Below are 19,635 nucleotides of genomic sequence, written 5' to 3' on the forward strand. Positions count from 1 at the left end.
GGTGACACTGCCCAGTGCCGCGCAGCCCTGAACTGCCTTTAACCCGCCCGGCCGGGCACAGCCCAACCCGGCTCCCGCTCCGCCCCCGGAGCAGCCGGGGCAGTGGACGCACCACGGGGCGAGAGCCCCAAGCTGGCACCTTGCACCGTCCTCATGGCTCCCAGGGCTGCCTGCAGCAATGCGATGGGCATCGTGCCCAGCCACCTGGCCCTGGCCCTGCGCCAGCCCCAGGCAGCACTTTGGCGTTTCTCTGTTTGCCCCAATTGCAGCAGCCGCTTTGGGACGATGTGCATTGCTGGGCTACGTGTGAGAGACTGTGAGGGCAAAAAATCCCATCTCACTGACGGAAGGGTGCAAGGGGTTTATGAGAAGGGGTTCTGGTAGCAGGAGAGGGGATTCACTGCCTGTACCTTCCCAGGTCCAAAACCGGTCGCACCGGTCTCTAGCCCGGTCGGACCCCCATCCCCTCAGGCTCGGGTCGAGCCATCAGCGCCTCTGCGAATGCCTGATTTAAGTCAGGGACAAAGGAGCCGGAAACGTGCTTTGAGCTTCGGCCCTGCAGTGAGGAGAGGGAGGAGGCGGCGGCTGCCCACGCTGGGCCAGCAGCACCCGCTGGAGATGGCCGTGGCACCACTCAGAGAGCGCAGGAGCGCCCCACTGCCCGGGTACGCTGGGCCGAGTGTGTCCGGACAGGGCTGAGAGTGGAGAGAAACGGCCACATGGACACCGGTCAGTGCGGGTGGAGCGGGAGGAGGTGCCAGAGCGGGGATAACCCTCAGCCCTCAGTGAGGGGCAGCGGCCCCTCTGCAGCCATGAGACTCGGTGGGGCACAGACCCACCGCAGCCCGGGGAGAAGCCCGCGCCAGAGCAGAGATGCTGAGCCTGAGGGAGGGTGTACAGAATGGGACTCACGATGAAGCAGAGACGCATCTGAAGTCCATGGGACAACCCACGGCAGAGCGAGTGGCAGCTCCCTAAGGATCCGTGACTGTGGTAAAAGCCCACGCTGGAGCAATCCGATGGGGAAGGATTGCATCCTGCGGGAAGGACTCACAGTGGAGAAGTCGGTGGACTGCCTCATGAGTAGGGGATCTCCTGGAGCAGGGAAAGAGTGTGAAGAGTTCTCCTTCTTTAAGGAACAGAGCGGCAGAAACAACGTGTGATGAACTGACCTGCAGCCTCCCATACTCTGTCCGCCTGCGCTGCTGGGGAGGAGGTGGAGGTGGGAAGAAAGGAAAGGCGGGAGGGGGAGGTGTTGTTTTTAAGATCTGGCTGTGTTTCTTGTTTTTCTCTCAATTAACTGTTAATAAACTGAATTGATTTGTCCCCAAGTCAAGTCTGTTTTGCTCGGGACCTAGGTTGGTGGGTGCACCCCCTCTATTCTTGTCTCACCCTCAGGCCTTTTGATACATTTTTCTCCTCTCCACCGCACTGAGGGGAGGAGTGAGCGAGCGGCTGAGTGGTGGCTGAGCTGCTGCTGGGCTGAACCACGGCAAAGGGTAAAAGTACCGTGCTTTTGTTTTAATAAAATGCCATGTGTGTTCCAGTTATAAAGTGAGAGAGCATACAAGTCCTGAAAACCCAACACACTTCCCGCAGGGACAGTGAGCTGAAAACACCAGCCACAGAACAGTGAGATGCTGTATGGTCCCAAAACTCCCTGTAACAGCGGGGTGAGGAAAAGTATTTTGAACAACGAGGTGAGTGACAGCAATTAAAGCTGGCAGCAGCAGAACCTTCAAAATATTCTCCTGCGGCACAGCGTAATTTTTCATGAGCAACTCCTTTCTCCACATGATGCCATCAGCACACAAACATTCAGCTGTGAAAATCCGGCAGAGAAGTTAACGTTTTTCAGGAACAGCTGCTGAGAGCAGCAATGGTAGAGCACAGAGCACAAGATCTGACACGAGCTTTAGATGAACAATTATACAAATGCATAAGCTCTCCTCTCAGTAATCACCTCTCTTCTTTACAGAAAGGGCTTTTGGGGAGCTTGAAAAGAGAAGAACTTGGCTCCCTGGTCTTCATAGCCAACCTGGGACCCTCCTGTTGCCACAGAGAAAAAGAAAGAAGGATCCTTCTGCCTTGCAAAGTGTAAAGAAATCTGCGTGAACCCAAGAACCCCTCTGCTCCTCAATAAAGCCAAATGTGTTCTGGAATTAAACTTTTTGCTGCTATCAGAGAGCTTTTTCTAGGTGCACATATGGCCATCACCAGACTGCAAGGGCTTAGGCACAGGCACCAGGAGAGCCCTTAGGCTACGAGACAGGCTTGAGACAAAGACCTTGAACTATTGTAGTAAAATCAGTACAGCTGATTGCCCCACTCTGGAATTTTCTGTGCACACGATTAAAACACAAAAGTGAATCATACAGGTGAAGGTGTAGAGCTACACAGGTTTGATCAGAAGAGGAAACAAGTAGACGGTGCTGGTCATCTCTGGGTTGTCTTCATCATTGCTCTGTTCCCGCCACTCAAGGGATCACAGGAATGTCATGACTGTTCTGTTCTTGCCGATCTGCCAGGGTTCCATTGGGTAAAAGCGGATGAGAATCCTTTTTGGGTATAAGAGCAAAAATGCAGTGGACAGGAAACATTATTATTTTATGATTACATACTATCCCTGCCCAGTTTGCAACAAGGTAAAAAATCGTCACTAAGCTCTCGCTGGCTCACACTTCACAGCGTTAATTTAACAGAAGCAAAATAAGCTGTGTACGGGCAGGGGAAAAACAAGTGCCAGACTCCATGCACACAAACCCAAAAGCAGACTCAATTTCAACGCTGTTTCTGTGAGATACTTGTCCATTTCAGAAGGACACAAGCAGCCCATCGTCTTGTCAGGTGTTTACCCGACAGCACCCAAGAGGCAGGGAAATGCTACTGCTCTCCTTGTGCAGCCAAGAAGGAGGTGCAGAGAGGGACATGGCTTACCTTCAGGAACGGCCTTGTTCCAGCATTTACCATGGTGACCCCACTGCAAAGCTCTACCAGTGCACACTGGGGTTTGCACCAATTACACCGACTGGAACTATGTGTCTGGGATTCAGCATCCAAGAGCACTTAACGTTTGTGATGAGGTCTCGGACTTTTATGACACCTTAATCTCCTGGAGGACATGGGAACCTACATCATCATCATCCCTTTGAACACCTTCCTGTACTTTTGCTTGCTGTGTTTCACACACCACATGAGCCCAACAGAAGAGGTGCCCCCGCTCTCCCTGCCCCAGGGGTCGACCCGTTGTCCTCGCCCGCTCGGGGCGAAGGAGGTGCCGAGGCAGAGCCCCCCCGGCCGGGCCGGCACTCACCGCTCGGGGCCGAGGCCCAGCTGCGCCGTCAGGAAGTCGAAGAAGCGGGCGCTGTGCCCCCGGTTCTGCTCCGCCGAGCCCACCACGCCGATGGAGGAGACGAGCAGCTGGGCACAGGGCTCAGATGAGCCCGACAGCACCATGGGCAGCCCGCTCCGCACCGTCACGTTCACCCGCTGCCGGCACAGGCACCATCAGTCACCGCCAGTCCTGCCCCGCCAGCCCCGGCCCTGCCGCCCCGTCCCCGCGCTCACCTCCGCCGGTTTGCCCAAGATGTCGGCGGCAGCGGAGCACAGCTCCTGGGCCAGTCGCGGTGGCAGCCGCTCAGCCGGCAGGCTGGTCTCCAGCTCCACGAACGGCATGGCGCCCCGGCCCAGCGCCGCGCAGCCCCGCACAGCCTCCGCCCGGCCCGGCCCGGCCCCCGCTCGGCCCCCGCTCCGCCCCCGGAGCGGCCCGGGCAGCGGATGCCCCGCGGGGCGGCGGCCCCGATCTGGCACCTTGTACCATCCCCGCGGCTCCCGGGGCTGCCCGCAGCAACGCGGTGGGCACCGTGCCCGGCCGCCCGCCCCTCGTCCTGCGCCAGCCCCAGGCAGCGCTTTGGCGTTTCTCTGTTTGCCCCAGTCGCAGCAGCCGCTTTCGGGCCTGCTGCTTTTTTACGATGTGCATTGCTGGGATACGTGTGAAATGCCATCTCACTGATGGAAGGGTAAAAGGAGTTTCGTGATGGTCCTTAACTGCCACTGGGATGTCATTTTTGGTCACCACAATGGACACCTCCACACCTGTCTGCGCAGGGAGGGCTGAGATTCTCAGAATCACCAGCACTACAGGAATGAAAAGGCAAGCAGAGAGGTTTGTTGTTTTATCCAAAATACCTAATTACCAAACCAGCTTCTGCAATCAGGACTTTGAGCTCTGAAATGGATAAAGGTGCCCCTGGCAGGCTGGGTCTCAGGGACAGTCTAATCTGCACATCAGAAATGTCTAATCTAGAGGTCAGAGGTTTCTCAGCTGCTGAGCTACTGTCCAGTGAAGGTTATATGTGCTCATTTACAGCAAAAGGTTATGAACCAGCTAGATCAAAAGGTTATCTTGTTTAAGGCACAGCACTGTGGTGAAAATTGACCCAGCATAATGTGACTTCTTGATTTTCTACAGCTCTAGACAATCCTAATGAAAACTGATGGCATTGCTCATTTTTCTGCTGAGGGAATTGCTTGGCCTTCGCTGCTGCTATTGAAGACAATACTGGCAGGAGGAGTAGTGTGTATAAACCAGCCAGCAAAAAGGCTAGAAACAGATTTCTAGGAGAGAGATCATGAAGAGAGAGACCCAACCAGAGAGGGGACGGGGCACAGCAGGCTGGCAGCGGGTGGCTGCTTGTGGTGGTAAGTGGCAATACGGATGCTCCCTTCAAATCTTGGAAAGCAGTAGAAGAAATAACCAGGAAAACTGTTAGATTCCAGGGCAAATTTACAGAAAGATAAAACCTTGTAAATAGAAGAGATGATCCTGAGTTTGTCACTGAAACAAAACAAAGGCAGTGGGGGTATTCAGCCACCTTGCAAACCCTGGGTACAGGGTCACCACTGCCTGATTGCTGGGAGTCATTGCCTCCACGTAAAATACCATTTAGGATCCATTTTTCTATTTCTCTCTAATGCCTTCAAATACTAAAAATCTCTTCCAATTCCAAGGCCAGAAAACCCCACATGACAAGAAACCAGCATATCAGAAGGACTCCAAAAGGAAAAGATTCAAGTATTGGATGTCAGCAATTGCAACAGGACATGGGTCTGTCCCGAACATGGAACATCGTTGATGATACGTATTGTTCTTCGCTCTTGATGGTTCACCATGTGAATGGCAGATTGTTCACAGTCTCCCAGCTTTTAAACTAAAGACATTTGTTTTATTGTTTCTGTCTTGGAGCGAGTGATTAAAATGCTTGTAGGGGGATGACCATACAACCAAGAGAGGACAGCACAGCAGCAAGTAGTCTCAGACATGCTCAACCTTTGGAAAATCACAGTAGTTTTTTCCCTCCTGCAGACATTTGTGTGTGTCATCATCCACTTAGCAATTCCACTCTCAAAATTACCCCCAAAATCAACCACTTTTCATTTAAAATTTAACTCAGTTGTAGACAATATTTTGTGAATAAAACATCAATAAAAACTTATTACTCAGCTACTGTTTGGGAAGAAAAGAAAGGAAGGGTGCGAATAAACGTGTGTCTGTTGCTAGTCGTTTTGGTTCATGAAAAGAGAGCGCCTTCAGTCAGGTCTCTTATAGAGAACATAATCACAAAACAAAATTTCCTGCTAATGCAAGCTGAAGTATATAATGGTGTTCTCTTTCCAGGCAGGGAATTTAAAGAATCTCCCTAGGCTCTGGACTAAATCAGTAGTATCTAGAACTGAAACCTTAGTGAAAAATATCACCAGAACACATCAGGTGTTACAGAACTTACCAGCAGAAACATCACTAACCAAGACATGGCAGTAGTGCAAAGAAGAGAAGCTGTTTGATTAGCGAAAGAAGCAATTCCTGAATTATTTACTCATTTTGTCTTACTCCTTACAGGAAGAGTTCCTGTGCAAGGATTTCAGGGTAAAGTTCAAGGGCAACAACTACTTGTGAATGGAAGTATGTAGAGATTTATATTCGACCAGTTTCTGCATCCTTTATAATTTGCTTTTTTCAACTGAACAAACTAGCAATGGTTGGATTCTGTTTTACCTCATAAATTGTGCTGCAGTACAAAAGGGTTTTGTATTTGAGCTACAGCTAATCAGAAATAAACACAGCCAAGAAAAAAAGCCCAAAAGCTCCAAAACAGCTCTCTGCCCTTTTATTGTGATGCATATGTTGCTCAATGCTACAAAATCGCTCTTATTACTTCAGCTGCACAGGGTGACTTACTTTGCAAACTTGCATCCAAAACAGTCTCAGAAGAGCTGAGAGATTTATTCCCCCCTCTGCATTTTCTAGTAGAAATGTAGACTGCTATTACAGTATGATCACAGAAAAAAAACAAACTGTGATTGCTGTTATATTCTCTTTCAAGAAATCACTATGAACGCACTCTTCCAGTGTATTCCTTATATAGTATCAGCAGAGTACTTTAGGTAGGCAATTATTTGAAGGCTGTAGTTACCTTCAACTTTTGGGAGGGAGGTTTTTTTGCCGCCTGTGTAGTGGCAGACCGAGCATCAATGAAACCCAGGCTTTCAAAAATGAAGAGTAGTGATTAAACTGAAGAATTATGAAGATTCACAGTTGTAGACAAATATGAGGAAACTTCTCACAGGAACCTAAAGGCAAATAGAAGAGTGGAATGTACATGGACAGCCAAGCAAGATGCCTCAGGAATAAGAAACTTATTCAATGTCTTTTTTCACTTTTGTGACTGCCTGTAGCTTTGTGCTGTACTTGTGCAGACACGTGCTGGGAAGGTGAGGATCAGGCATGCTTTGCAGTGCTTCCCACTTGGGAAGGAGTTGCAAATGTTAAAAACACATGAAAACAACAAACCTCATCCTCTAATGTTCCCAGTTTGCAGGTTGGCTCAAACTTTGTCACGAAATACCGTTCGTGTCTCCATGATCTCTGAGAAGACTGACACTGAAATAAAACCCAGATGCACACATGAAGTGGCCTGTAGGGCCTCCACCTTTTGTATAAATTTAATGTTTCAGGTCTTAAAACTTCCCCAGCTTCCACCCTCAAAGACACAGGAAAGGCCTGGCAAGGTGGGGGGAAGCACTCCGCAGTTTCTGTGTTAGAATTACAGTGCTCATTCCAGTTACATGTAGAACTGGAGGTCAGAGAAGAAGTTAGAAAAAAAAAAAACAAAAAAGGGGGCAGGAAAAATGGTAAGACAGGTTAATTCATTTCAACATCTTCATCAACACAGGTGCCAGATGCTCTTTCAGCTGTGGATCAATTTGAATGTTGCTCAGTTCTTTGATATTGAGAATCATTTCATGGGCTTGGAAGAAAAGCTCTTTCCCCACAGCATCCTCCACCCGCCTGCGCCACTCCATCAGCCTGGGTCTGTCCTCAAAGATGTCACAACCAACTCCAACAGGCTGCGGAAAGGGGGAGAGAGCAACAGTGAGACATTGGGCAGTCACCAAGACAGGAGGCACCGAAAGTGTACCTGCAGGTACAGGTAGAGGTGAAAAAATGAAGAAGAGCTCATAGAGGAGCACTAGGAAGGAGGGAAGTCTCCTCTGGTCGTGTGTATCTATCTGGAGGACACAGAAGCTAGCCTGTATTTTAAAGGGCATTTACAAGTCAATCCTTGAGTGCTGGAACAGCTTTTACAAGCAGCAGAGATGAAGACCACTTATTGTGAGTGATTTTCAGCTACAGCATTGAAGACATGGTGGGCTGACAGTTCCAGGGACAACTGCACAGTCTGCAGTACAGACTGCTGTGTTAGCCACCAAACCAGCACAAAACGCTAAGTGTGTAACTGAACTGATGTCTTAGTTGACATAATCTCACCCCCTTCTACTTTCTCTCTGTGCCACTTTCTGGAACCCCATGCTGTAGAGAAGCTGAACTTCTGTTTTGCAGCCTCTGGGACACAGAACTGGGAGAAAGAATCACTTCTGGGCTGCAGGATCTCTGACGGTCTTACAGAGAACAACCGGTTTGTAACAGACTTAATTTGCCTCTGCCTGCGATTCAGTGTTGCATCTTCCAGACATGGTATGGGCACGTACCATCTGAAGAAGAATATTCTTGTATGATAAAAACATTCCTATATAATTTTCTTATTTCATCACACCTCTCTGCTATTGCTTCTCACTTTTATGTATTACCTCCTTCTCTCAAGGTTAAAAATAAAGTCATGATAAAGGATGAAGGAGAAGAAGTATTGTTAACAAAGAGAAACAAAACAGATCTGTTGCAGCCAGCTTTTTTTTTTTTTTAACTGGTTTTCTGAACCCACTCCCATATTCTCCTCATCATCTTAGGCCAGCTCTGCTGAGCTATGCCCCCACTCACTCCTCTTTCTAGTGAAGTTGCCAGAGAAGTTGTGGATGCCCCATCCCTGGCAGTGTTCAAGGCCAGCTTGGATGAGGCTTTGGGCAACCTGGTGTAGTGGAGGATTTCCCTGCCCATGGCAGGGGGGTTGGAACTAGATGATCTTTGAGGTCCCTTCCAACCCAAACCATTCTATGATTCTATGATTCTAAGTGTTGCCACATGCTGCACTTCTCCCTGCCCAGCAGCGTCTGTTTTCCCTTGTGCTGACACTTCCTTACCACAGTCCAGCACTCACTTGCATCAGCTCCACAATGGCCACAAGATCTGCCAGGGAGATCTCGCTCCCAATGATAAAAGCCTTGTCCTGCAGAAACCTCTCCTCAAATTGCTTCAGGGAGGTGGACAGCCCCTCCATAACCTCCTGGAGCTTCTCACAGGGCAGTGGCTGCCCTGTGAAAAGGGGAATCAGCACCTGAGGAGAGAAAAGACTTAAGAATATATTCAGCTGTCTTCGCATGGATCTGCTGGTAGTCATTTAGGTTGCACCTCATGAACTACTCATGATTGTCAGTGGTCCTGCAGCAAACCCACAGGAGGAGATGATGCTAGAGCTTCATGGACTGCTGCAATTCCAAGCAGCTCATGGACAGACAGCACACAAGCAGTCCTAAGTGGCTGATCTGCCGTGACAGTCACCTCCAGCTAATGGGCATCAACGTGCAGAACCAGACCAAAGATTCTGCTCTTTTTGCACCTGGCAGTCGTGCCCTCCCACTCCACCTGAGTGGTTACGAAAGAAAAACAGGCAACAGCTCCAGGGAAGACAAATCTCTGCCACAGTCACCCCTGCTATGTTTTCGGTTTCGACAGCCTGCCAAGATGGGTCAGCAGGCTGCCTGCCCACCAACCACCCCTCCTATCTGCCCTGTTGTGTAACTGGGTGCCAGAGGCGGGCAGGCAGGCAACTGCCTGTCCTGCAGGCTGACAGAAAGGAGGGCACAGTGGTGTCTGTGGCAGGGAGTGTAGGAGGGTCTGGAATGCATCAACAGTGGCTGGAGAGGCAGGAAATGGCTTCCTCTGCGTGACAGCAGCCAGCGAGGCTGGGAGCAGGTAAGCACTGCTTTTACACCAGCCTTTCTGTGGCCTCCCACGCGTCATTCTTTAAACCACTAGAAATTTTTCCAGAGCAGTCATATAAATGTGGTGCTTGTCTCCACAGACTCACTGGCACAGGGAGTAGTTGCCTTTCCATGAGATTTGTCACCATTCACAGAGGTGTACGCACCGTCGGAGCCCGCAGTATTTCACAACTCTGCTGCATCCACCTACCACAGCTACAGAAATATAGTTTATTTAGAGAAGCAAAATTAAAGATAGAAATTTCCATTGATGGGTGTGGACTGAACTTCTATTTACTGCTAGTATATTCAACTATTCAAGTTGGGATTGCGTAATCCAAGCCAGGATTTTTGCCAAATACATGCAGAATCTATTTCGTCAGAAAATTCATGGCCAATTCTCTTCCTAAGTGGTTCCGATTACGTATGATGCAATCTCTGGGTATAATCACTTGAAATAGCATCTTCTTCCTTTTCTGTATCTCAGGACCCTCTATCTTCTCCCATGTCTAGCTAATGTGCCTTCTGTTACATGGTGGCTTTATACGTTTCCCTATTTTTAATTATTCTGAGGACCTTTCTGTATCTGGGTTATCTGATCATCAGCAGCAACGAGTTGGATTTCTTTCCCTTGAAGCACTGCAATAAGAGCCTGCAGAGACTGGAAGAAACTGCTTCTTGTATGAATCTGACTCATATTTGAATTGCTTCTCTGTGCTCTCTAGCCAAAAATTCCAATGTCAATAAATCAAAAAGCTAAATGAGTCCCTATATGCTTTGTTAGGCACAAACACGGGCAAACTTTGCACAGGAAGAGTGAAGTTCTTACCTGTTTACTAGAAACCCTGATTTCATCTCAAATTCCATGCCACAGCTGTACTTGCAGGGCTATATTGCACCTGGGTCTCTCTAAGGATGGTTGCAGTAACTGTCTGGTGAGTTGGCTGGAAATAGGTGTCCAGCAAAATCATCTGATCCTACATGATTTTCTGCCTCAGGGTGATTCTGTTAATTTTGCCCAAATGTAAATTGATCTGACCACGCTGAATAAAGAAATTCTGCCATTCTCTCTGTGTCTCTGTTCTGTCTATCCCTGAGCCCAGTTCAGAGAAGCACCTAAGTGGACTGGAAACAGAAGGCTCCTTCCGGATTTCCACCCTGATGGAGTTGCAGGGACTTGTATGAAGAATGCAAGCCCTTCTGCTTCCAGCAACAAAGCACACACTTGCCAAAGAAGCCAAAGTTCTGTCTATGTGCACACTCTGCACAGCTGTGCAGTGAGGGAGAGGCCCTTGGAGGCAACACCCGATCTGCTATATATTTGGTCACAAATCCAGGCAACAGAAGTCTGTTGGGCTTTGAGACCTTCTGTACCAAACCTACTACAAGGAAAAAAATAAAACGGCCAAAGCTGCTTTTGCTAGATCCTGACATGGAACAATGAGGAATGGCTCCCTCTCTGACAGCTCCTCTCAGCTAGGAATGGCCTAGGTTTGTTATTTCAGCGTGACAAACTCTCTCCAAATTGGGGCTGTTCAAACGCTCAGTATTCTGCCAGGAAAACATCACTTTACTCGCATTTTAATATTTAGTCTCCTTACCTTGATCCACATGGTCTTAGGAGCATTTGCCCGGATGTTAGCATGATGCCAGGAGAGGTATTCATCTACCTGGGCCCGTTTTCGTATGTCTGATGGGTACCAGTGGTCGGGAGTGTTGTACTTTCGACTCAGGTACAGCAGAATGGCAGTGCTGCGCAGATGTGAACAAGAGACAAGAAAGGAGTCAGCGAATTATGATGCAGAACGCTTTCATGTAAGGTCCCTCTCCTGCCCCTTCTGAACTCGCTGCTTCCACTAAAAAGCATTCAGATCAGGATTTCTGATGGAGTCTGGGGACCATATATAGGCATCTAATTCATGTTGACATCAGAGATGGCACTTAATCACCTTAGTTCCCAGGAAAACTTTAACCTGATGGAAAATCACAGCACTGTTCTAAGGTGCACAGTACTGCTGGACTGCACTGGGGTAAACCAACAATAATCCTCCATAATCGTCTATCAGGAATGTTAACCCCACTGGTTCCTCCACTGTTCTGACCCATCTCTCTAATGGGTTATGTTGCCTTTTCATCAGACCTATCTCTAGCCTGCAGCTTCCACTGAAGTCAGTGGAAGTCCCAGCAAGGACAGCCTACAGAATCTTTTTGTGCTTGTCCAGATGTTTATACTTTCAGTAACTGGCAGGAGAAGTCAGATGGAAAAATATCTTAGTCATCTGCAACAACATGTAGGCTGTTACTACAAAAAGAGATGCCACAGAAAATCCTGTGCTGACAAACTAGAAGAAAATGCAGACCCTCCTACTATGCTGATACTACTATAGTTCAATTATTTCAGTATTATGACACCATTAACCAGTCTCCATATTAATCTTATAATGTAAAACCTAAATTTTATCTCTGTAGGTATTCACTTGGCCTTTATGAATAATTCAGATAAATAGAATATTTTCCTAGGGTAAAAGGGATTTTTTTTCTCCTAGGGTAAAAGAGATTTTTATAATCTTTAAACATTTCCCAGAAATGTTTATAATCCCATTTTGAGGTAAGTGCATTCAGAGTAAGATCAAGAAGTTAAGTCACCTGATTTGTTTACATTCGGAAAGATAATTCAAACAGAGAATGGAAACAGAGCAAATGAGGTTATACTATTAAAAACAACCAACACATTCATAAATTCTGTGATCCTTAATCATTCGGGGGAATGACATCTCCTAAATGCTGCACAGATTACTGGTACCCAAGGAAGTCTAAGGACTGAGTTCTTACCATTCTGCTAGGGTGAAGTCTCCATCCTTTAGTGCTGGTACTTTCTTCAGGAGGCTGACTTTGCCAGCTCCTTCACTATTTGATGGCCCTAAGAACATGAACAGACAAGTCAGAGGTTAGACACGTACCTGCCAGTGAATGACAAATTAAATACCTGCAGCCAACTGGACAATCAGTGAACTGTGTTAGATTTTCCCTGTACAGTCATATTTCACAACTAAAAGGTAGTGAAATCGAAGAGTCCATGTAAAAGCTGTCTGCGGAGGGCAGTTGGCTCAGGCCTGGCAGGTGGCACAGAGCAGTTCACATTTTTACAGAGGAATTCTGTTGCTTCACTCAGGTACCAGTAACACTTGCAAAACTTACTCAAAAAAATCACTCCCTGAGAGGAGGCATTTAGACACCGCAACAAAGGTCCTGGTATTGAAAACACTATTGCAGGTATGAGGGAACAGCTGGCTTGGCTTGAGAACAGTGTGTCCGACAGCTTTAGAGAGGGGGGGGAGAGAAAGACCGAAGTTAGGATGAAGACAACTCAGCACCTAAAAAATACTTCATATTTGCCAAGGAAGCAGGGTCTGGAAAAGTTGAGTTTGCAGGCACAGCGTCCTACCCAGGGCAGATGGTTGCTACTCCTGCTCCTGTTACCACAGGCAGCACCAAACCCAAGTAATTTCCCTGCAGTTTGTAAATGTGGCTGACTCTACCTACAAAGGAGTCATGATGGAAAGCAACTGGAAAGCCTTGTGCTCACAGAGATCACTGCAGTGGCTAATGGCTTTAAACTGAAAGAGGGCAGATTTAGATTAGATTTAAGGAAGAAATTTTTCACTCAGAGGGTGGTGAGGCACTGGAACAGGTTGCCCAGAGAAGTTGTAGATGCCCCATCCCTGGCAGTGTTCAAGGCCAGGTTGGATGAGGCTTTGGGCAACCTGGTGCAGTGGAGGGTTTCCCTGCCCATGACAGGGGGGTTGGAACTGGATGATCTTTGAGGTCCCTTCCAACCCTATTCCAATTCTATGATTCTATGATTCTATAATTAATCAAAGAAAACCCAGCTGGCGTACAGACACAGGGAGCAAAATCTTTTCCCTGTTTGTCTGCCTCTGTAGACCAGAGGGAACTGAGCATTTTCAAAGAAAGTAAACGCTGTCAACAGAGCCGATCCCTTGGCAGACACGCAGCTGAGGATGTTTCCAGAGTTTTTGCTGGGATGAGAGAAACATGAATGTCAGCAATACAATAGTAGGCTCATGGAATAATTCACTCTGCCATAGCGGACACTTGCTAGGGGCAGGGAAGCTCACACACCTCTGCCCTGCATTACTCCTGCCTCTGCATTACTCCTGGCTCTATATGTGAACCCACCTCTGTCAGAAAAACGCAGGAGGCAGACATCATCCCAAAGAAGAGTTTAAACTCCACAGTCGTTTGGAGTTTGGAGGCATTAACAGCTGAATAACTAATCAGGTTTTCAGTTTCCCACTGCAGGCACTGGAATTGCCAGTCAGCAGTTAAATGCCAGGAAATTGCATAAAAGTCCAGGAACACCTACGTAAGAGAAAGTGCGAGGAGTTTGCTTCACTTGTTTTAAGTGCTCTCTAGAAGGAGACATGACATTTAGGGTGCAAATCCTGATCCAATCAGCGTGACCAGCAGAAGGTGCTGGTTACCCGGGACATAGAGAAGGCTGAGGTACTCAATGACTTTTTCGCCTCAGTCTTCAATGGTAAAGCCTCTTGTCTTACTGCCCAAGCTGTGGAAAGAACTAGCAGGGACTGTGAGGATGAACCACCACCCACTGTACTTGAAGAGCAGGTTCGGGAACATCTGAGGAACTTGAAGGTGCACAAGTCCATGGGACCTGATGAGATCCATCCGCGGGTCCTGAAGGAACTGGCGGATGAAGTTGCCAAGCCACTGGCTATTGTATTCGAGAAGTCGTGGCGGTCTGGCGAGGTCCCCGATGACTGGAAGAGAGGGAACATAACCCCCATTTTTAAAAAGGGGAACAAGGAGGACCCGGGCAACTACAGGCCGGTCAGCCTCACCTCTGTGCCTGGCAAGGTCATGGAGCAGATTCTCCTGGGAACCATGCTAAGGCACATGGAGAGCAAGGAGGTGGTGGGTAACAGCCAACATGGCTTCACCAAAGGCAGATTGTGCCTGACCAACTTGGTGGCCTTTATGATGGGATGACAGCATCGGTGGACAAGGGTCGACCAATGGATATCATCTACCTGGACTTGTGCAAAGCTTTTGACACTGTCCCGCACGACATTCTTCTCTCTAAACTAGAGAGGCATGGGTTTGATGGATGGACCACTCGGTGGATAAGGAATTGGCTCAATGGCCGCACTCAGAGAGTAGTGGTCAACGGCTCAATGTCCAAGTGGAGACCGGTCACGAGTGGCGTCCCTCAGGGGTCCGTGTTGGGCCCGGCCCTCTTCAACATCTTTGTCGGTGACGTGGACAGTGGCATGGAGTGCACCCTCAGCAAGTTCGCCGATGACACCAAGCTGTGTGGTGCCGTCAACACGCTGGAAGGGAGGGATGCCATCCAGAGGGACCTTGACAGGCTGGAGAGGTGGGCCCGTACCAACCTCATGAAGTTTAACCAGGCCAAATGCAAGGTCCTACATCTGGGTCGTGGCAATCCCAGGCACAAATACAGACTTGGCGGAGAATGGATCGAGAGCAGCCCTGAGGAGAAGGACTTGGGAGTACTGGTGGACGAGAAGCTCAATATGAGCCGGCAATGTGCTCTTGCGGCCCAGAAGGCCAACCGCGTCCTGGGCTGCATCAAGAGGAGCGTGGCCAGCAGGTCGAGGGAGGTGATTCTTCCCCTCTACTCTGCCCTCGTGAGAGCTCACCTGGAGTACTGCGTCCAGTTCTGGAGCCCCCAACATAAGAAGGACATGGACCAGTTGGAGAGGGTCCAGAGGAGGGCCACGAAGATGATAAGAGGGCTGGAGCACCTTTCCTATGAGGACAGGCTGAAAGAGTTGGGGCTGTTCAGCCTGGAGAAGAGGAGGCTCTGGGGTGACCTTATAGCGGTCTTCCAGTACCTCAAGGGGGCCTACAAGAAAGATGGGGAGAGGCTGTTCAGGAGGGCCTGTTGTGATAGGACAAGGGGTAATGGTTTTAAAATAGAGGGAGGTAGATTCAGATTGGATATTAGGAAAAAATTTTTTACCATGAGAGTTGTAGAACACTGGAACAGGTTGCCCAGAGAGGTGGTGGATGCTCCATCCCTGGAGACGTTCAAGGCCAGGTTGGACGAGGCCCTGAGCAACCTGATCTAGTTGGAGATATCCCTGTTCCTTGCAGGGGGGTTGGACTAGATGACCTTTGAAGGTCCCTTCCAGCCCTAACCATTCTATGATTCTATGATTCTAAGATCTTGTACAAAAATCCCTTTGTTCAAAAAAAATAAAGGCCGTTAACTAACGGACAGTGATCTACATCCCCAAGAACTATTTGCCCCCATTCAGGAGGCAGTGGCAGTGTCTGCTTTACTGGACAAATGTGCAGCAGGAAATAGTCTCCAACAAATAAAACCAGCCTTTAGACTGTCAAGTTTATTTGCAGTTGTCTTTGGGAAGGGGTGGGAGGAAGGAAGGTTGCTGCATTGCAGATTACAGCCTACTTTCCCAATATTGATTTCACATAACGAAGCAGAGCAAACATTACCACCCTGCTCTCCTTCCTAGCTGACTAGCCTCTACTTTGCTTCTTCTTTGAGAGATGCTTTTTTAAATTCTTGCGTTAAGTAGCTTCATGGGAGACTAAGGTTCACATCCATCTGCTGTCTGAAGGGATTCAAACCCATGTCTTCCATCTCACCGGGGAACATTTCTGGCTACCTGTGGTGATGGTGGCCTCCAGCTCAGCTGGGTAAGAGGTTCCCTGTGCACAGCAGAACCAGGCAGCATTGTCAGGAGAGGTAGGAAGAAAAGGCTTCATAAGAATAAGAGCCAGACAGAAAGTGCAAGCTAAACTTCATAACTGAGAAACTTAAATACAAAAAAACCCCAACAAACCCGAAAATCTAGCCAGCAGGCAAAGCACAAGGACGAGGTGCCTTATGCCCATGATTTATATCATAAAAACAGTGAGGCAAGTTTGTGTAAATCCACTGTCAAGCAAGGAGTTGCTCTGGGAAGGTGCTTGGTCCTGTGCTTTTAGAAGGGCTCTACAGGCCAGCGAACATCACACCTCCAGCTCTGGCGAGATCTGTAGAGTTCAGGCGCTCCTTAGGAAAACGCAGCAGAAAGTTGCAAGCCAATAATGCTTACAACTGATGAACAGCTGATTCTCAGATGTAGCTGCTTGGCTGTTCTGCTGTCTGTGTTTATCATCCAAGGCAGCAGGCAACTGAGAAACAATGATATGAGAAGTAAGCAGTGGGTGAGGGCAGCCCGAATCAGATTTCAGCCTGCTTTCATTGCGCAGCCGTCCCAGCAGGAATACTGAACATATTAGTCCCCTGATGGGACTAACATGTCATTACAGCAGGCTGGGCAGTAGGTCAGTGTCTGTTACGCAGTCTGCACCACAGCCCAGGGATGGCACCTTGTTTGCTTTGGCTCGTACAGGGTCTTTGCATACAGACACAAAACACTCGTGCCGAGACTGTGCCACCGAGCTGCAAACTGAGAAGAGCCTTGGAATGAACACCAAGTCCAGGTTGCTTCATTGACACCGATTGCTTATTGTATTAAAACAGAGAGCGATACTTGTATTTGCCGTTAGCAGAGTTTAAGCCTGTGCCTCTCCTCCAGCACCCAGCAAGCAGAGCCAGCCTTTTTGTTTAGTGGTATTAGGTGGCTCATCTTTATCATTCCTGTGATGTTGACTTAAGTGCTGTTTAACATCAGTTGCATCTGGCGTAATTAATTCTTGATGTCCCCCAAGAATACATATACACACACAGAGTGTGTACCACTGGGCTTTGAGGAATAACTTTAAGAAGCAGAGAGAGTATACGCTGTCAGAAAGCAGGGCAGGCTGCACTCAGGAGTAATTCTTAAGCCAAAATCGTAGTGCAGGGAAGGAGATTTACCAGAGGATGAAAAGAGCAGGGGACAAGATTTTACAGAAGCAGAAAGTTCAGCAGAAAGACCAGTTTATTTGCCAATCATGTTTCTGGCTAATCACCTCTTCAGACAAGGACTTCCAAGTACTATGCTTTGCCTTAGGGAAAAAAGTAACAATTTACTAGGATAATGCAATACGTAAATGGCACTAGACATCTTGTACAGTTGGACAAGTCTGAACAGCTGAGTGTTTCTGCTAAGTACATGTTCCCAGAGCACTCCTTGGCTGTCACTGTGACTAATTTGCTAGAAATGGCTGAAGGAACATTCCTTGGGGATCCACAAAAATAGATGTAACATAGCCATGAGACCGCTCTGGGAATAAGAGCTGCATGGTCAAACCATTGTACTCAGGCCCCTCAGCAGAGCATGCATTTAAAACCACTCAGCTCACCCGAGGAGGCAGTCCTCCCCTCCCAATGGGCCAAGCAGAGCTTCCAGGGGCTGGGAGCACACTCAGCTCTAGAGTGCAAGTCTGGGCAGGCTTGACCTGCTTCACCCTTCCCAGGCAGGATGGGACCCTGTCTTGAGAGGCCACCAGGCTGAGACCACAGCTAAGCCTCCTCCGAGCTCTGCATCTCTGCATCCTTCTCATAAACGGGTGATCTCCCGCTTCCACGAGCTCCAGCGTTTTACCAGCTTCCAGGTTTCAAGAGTTGCCTCCTTCAGCTGAGACTGAGCGTCTCCAAGCAGGGAGGGTCCCTCCTCTGATCTGACACCTCCACTGATGTGGAACGGGCCGAACTGACGTTCGCTCTGGGAACAGTCCAAACCGGCTCAATGGCTCGTCAATTCCCAGCGGAGCAGCGGCTCAGGACAGGCGAGGGAAATGGAGCGGCGGGATGCTGCTCAGAGAGCCGGGCCGGGCGAGCAGACCCCCCGCGGGCTGCGCGATCCTCGACTGCCGCGGTCGGCCCCCCTGCCCGAAGGTCGCGGCCGGGACCCAGCGCGGCGCCCGGCCCTGCCAGCGCCCGGGGGCTCAGCCCGGCCCCGGCCCCATGGCCCCGGCCCGGGGATCGCGTTACACCGCCGGGGGCTGCCCGAGCGCCGGAGCGCAGCCTCTCCCCTCCTGCCAGGCGCCCACCGCCGCCCGGGAGCGGGCCCGGCCCGACGGGACGGACGCCCGGGGGGGACCATCTCCTCCCCTCCCCTCACCTGCACGGGGCTGCTCCGCGCCGCTCCCCGCCGCCGGCTTCTTCCCCAGCACCGAGTCTGCCAAGAGCCAAGAGAGGGGCGCTGAGCCCGCGGCCCCCGGCGGGATGCGGCCCGGCCCGCCCCGGCCCCGCCGCCCGCCACCGCCCCCGGGGCAGCGCGGCGGCGGGCGGGCGGCCGTGCCCGTCCCACCTTTGAAGAGCTCCACGTGCTTGAACTCGAAGGGGATGTTGTTGCTCCGGGCGAAGATGTAGATGGAGCGGCAGGGCTGCGAGAGCAGGTCCAGGTACAGCTCCAGCCCCATCCTGCCGCCGTCACCGCCCGGCCCGCCCTGGCCCGGCCCGCGGGGACGCTGCCGCGGCTCCGTCGCCGCCCGCCCGGAGCCGCCCCGCGCGGGGGGGAGGCGCCCGCCCCCGGGCTGCGCCGGGCGGGGACCGGGCCCGCGGCGGCCGGTGGGTGCGCGGGGCGCGGAACGGGGCCGCGGCCGCCCCTGGTGCGAGGGGCGGGCGGGGCCGTGGGGAGGGCTCCGGGCGAAAGCGCCCCGCGGGGCGAGGACGGGAGAATGCCGGAGGACCCCAGGAGAGCCTCCCCCGGCAGCGAGCCACGGGCAGAGTGTGGGAGGGAGAGGGCTCCCCATCCCACAGGGTTTGGCAGCCCTGGGCAGCTGGGCTGGCATTGTGCCTACAGCCCAGCTTCAGGAAAAGAAGAGTAATGGCAACTTAGGAGTAATGGTAAATTACCCACCTCACATGAGAGGTTGGTACTAAGCACTGAGGGAGCCGGGGCTGTCGTTCCCCTCCGCAGGATGCCGCAGGGGCTTGGGAGCCCGCTCGCCCCACTGCGGCTCTCACAAGGCCAGTGCTTGTTTTTGTAACGCGCCCCTGTAGGGATGTGTCACGCTGCAAGCGGGGCCCTTGTGCGACATCTCTAAGATGGCGTTGATCTCGCACGGCTAGATCTCAGTATGGTTTTCAGTTCAGAAGATAATTCTTTAGTCACATAGTCTCTGCCCAGCACTGCAAGGTGCCGCCTGAACGGCAGTGAAGCGTGGAGGGCATCTCTGCAGGCATTACCTCTGCGTACTCACAGTCAAATGACTTTCCTTGCTCCCTGGTGT

General features: G+C 50.3%; 2 protein-coding genes across 4 annotated transcripts; both read right to left on the reverse strand.

Annotated features, from left to right (window-relative positions):
* Nucleotides 1–2,485: 2,485 nt before the first annotated feature.
* Nucleotides 2,486–3,675, reverse strand: LOC147527415 (D-dopachrome decarboxylase). Its single transcript, XM_086623625.1, has 3 exons — nt 3,568–3,675; nt 3,314–3,489; nt 2,486–2,558 (listed from the first exon to the last, which is right to left on the reverse strand). The coding sequence occupies exons 1-3, from the start codon at nt 3,673–3,675 to the stop codon at nt 2,486–2,488; spliced, it is 357 nt and encodes a 118-aa protein (XP_086479751.1).
* Nucleotides 3,676–7,206: 3,531 nt separating this feature from the next.
* Nucleotides 7,207–18,822, reverse strand: GSTT4 (glutathione S-transferase theta 4). 3 transcript variants are annotated; one of them, XM_086623523.1, is made up of 6 exons: nt 18,711–18,822; nt 18,522–18,578; nt 12,268–12,355; nt 11,037–11,187; nt 8,613–8,789; nt 7,207–7,407 (listed from the first exon to the last, which is right to left on the reverse strand). In XM_086623523.1, the coding sequence occupies exons 1-6, from the start codon at nt 18,820–18,822 to the stop codon at nt 7,207–7,209; spliced, it is 786 nt and encodes a 261-aa protein (XP_086479649.1). The 3 variants fall into 3 exon arrangements, with proteins under 3 accessions (XP_086479649.1, XP_086479650.1, XP_086479648.1); XM_086623524.1 differs by lacking the exon at nt 18,522–18,578; XM_086623522.1 differs by lacking the exon at nt 18,522–18,578 and having other exon boundaries at nt 18,633–18,822.
* Between the last annotated feature and the right edge of the window lie 813 nt (nt 18,823–19,635).

This window comes from Tauraco erythrolophus, chromosome 19 (genome assembly GCF_009769465.1).
Source record: "Tauraco erythrolophus isolate bTauEry1 chromosome 19, bTauEry1.pri, whole genome shotgun sequence".
NCBI lineage: Eukaryota > Metazoa > Chordata > Aves > Musophagiformes > Musophagidae > Tauraco > Tauraco erythrolophus.

Bases quoted from the DNA above. Each gene is read 5' to 3' on its own strand.
- LOC147527415 (XM_086623625.1), bottom strand. From the start codon at position 3,675: ATGCCGTTCGTGGAGCTGGAGACCAGCCTGCCGGCTGAGCGGCTGCCA. The intron at 3,490-3,567 runs GTGAGCGCGGGG...CTGTGCCGGCAG, and splicing joins TCTTGGGCAAACCGGCGGAG to CGGGTGAACGTGACGGTGCG. The intron at 2,559-3,313 runs GTGAGTGCCGGC...ATACCCAAAAAG, and splicing joins CTGGGCCTCGGCCCCGAGCG to GATTCTCATCCGCTTTTACC.
- GSTT4 (XM_086623522.1), bottom strand. From the start codon at position 18,822: ATGGGGCTGGAGCTGTACCTGGACCTGCTCTCGCAGCCCTGCCGCTCC. The intron at 11,188-12,267 runs GTAAGAACTCAG...ACATCTGCGCAG, and splicing joins GACTTCACCCTAGCAGAATG to CACTGCCATTCTGCTGTACC. The intron at 8,790-11,036 runs GTAAGGAGACTA...TTCTCTCCTCAG, and splicing joins CTAAGACCATGTGGATCAAG to GTGCTGATTCCCCTTTTCAC.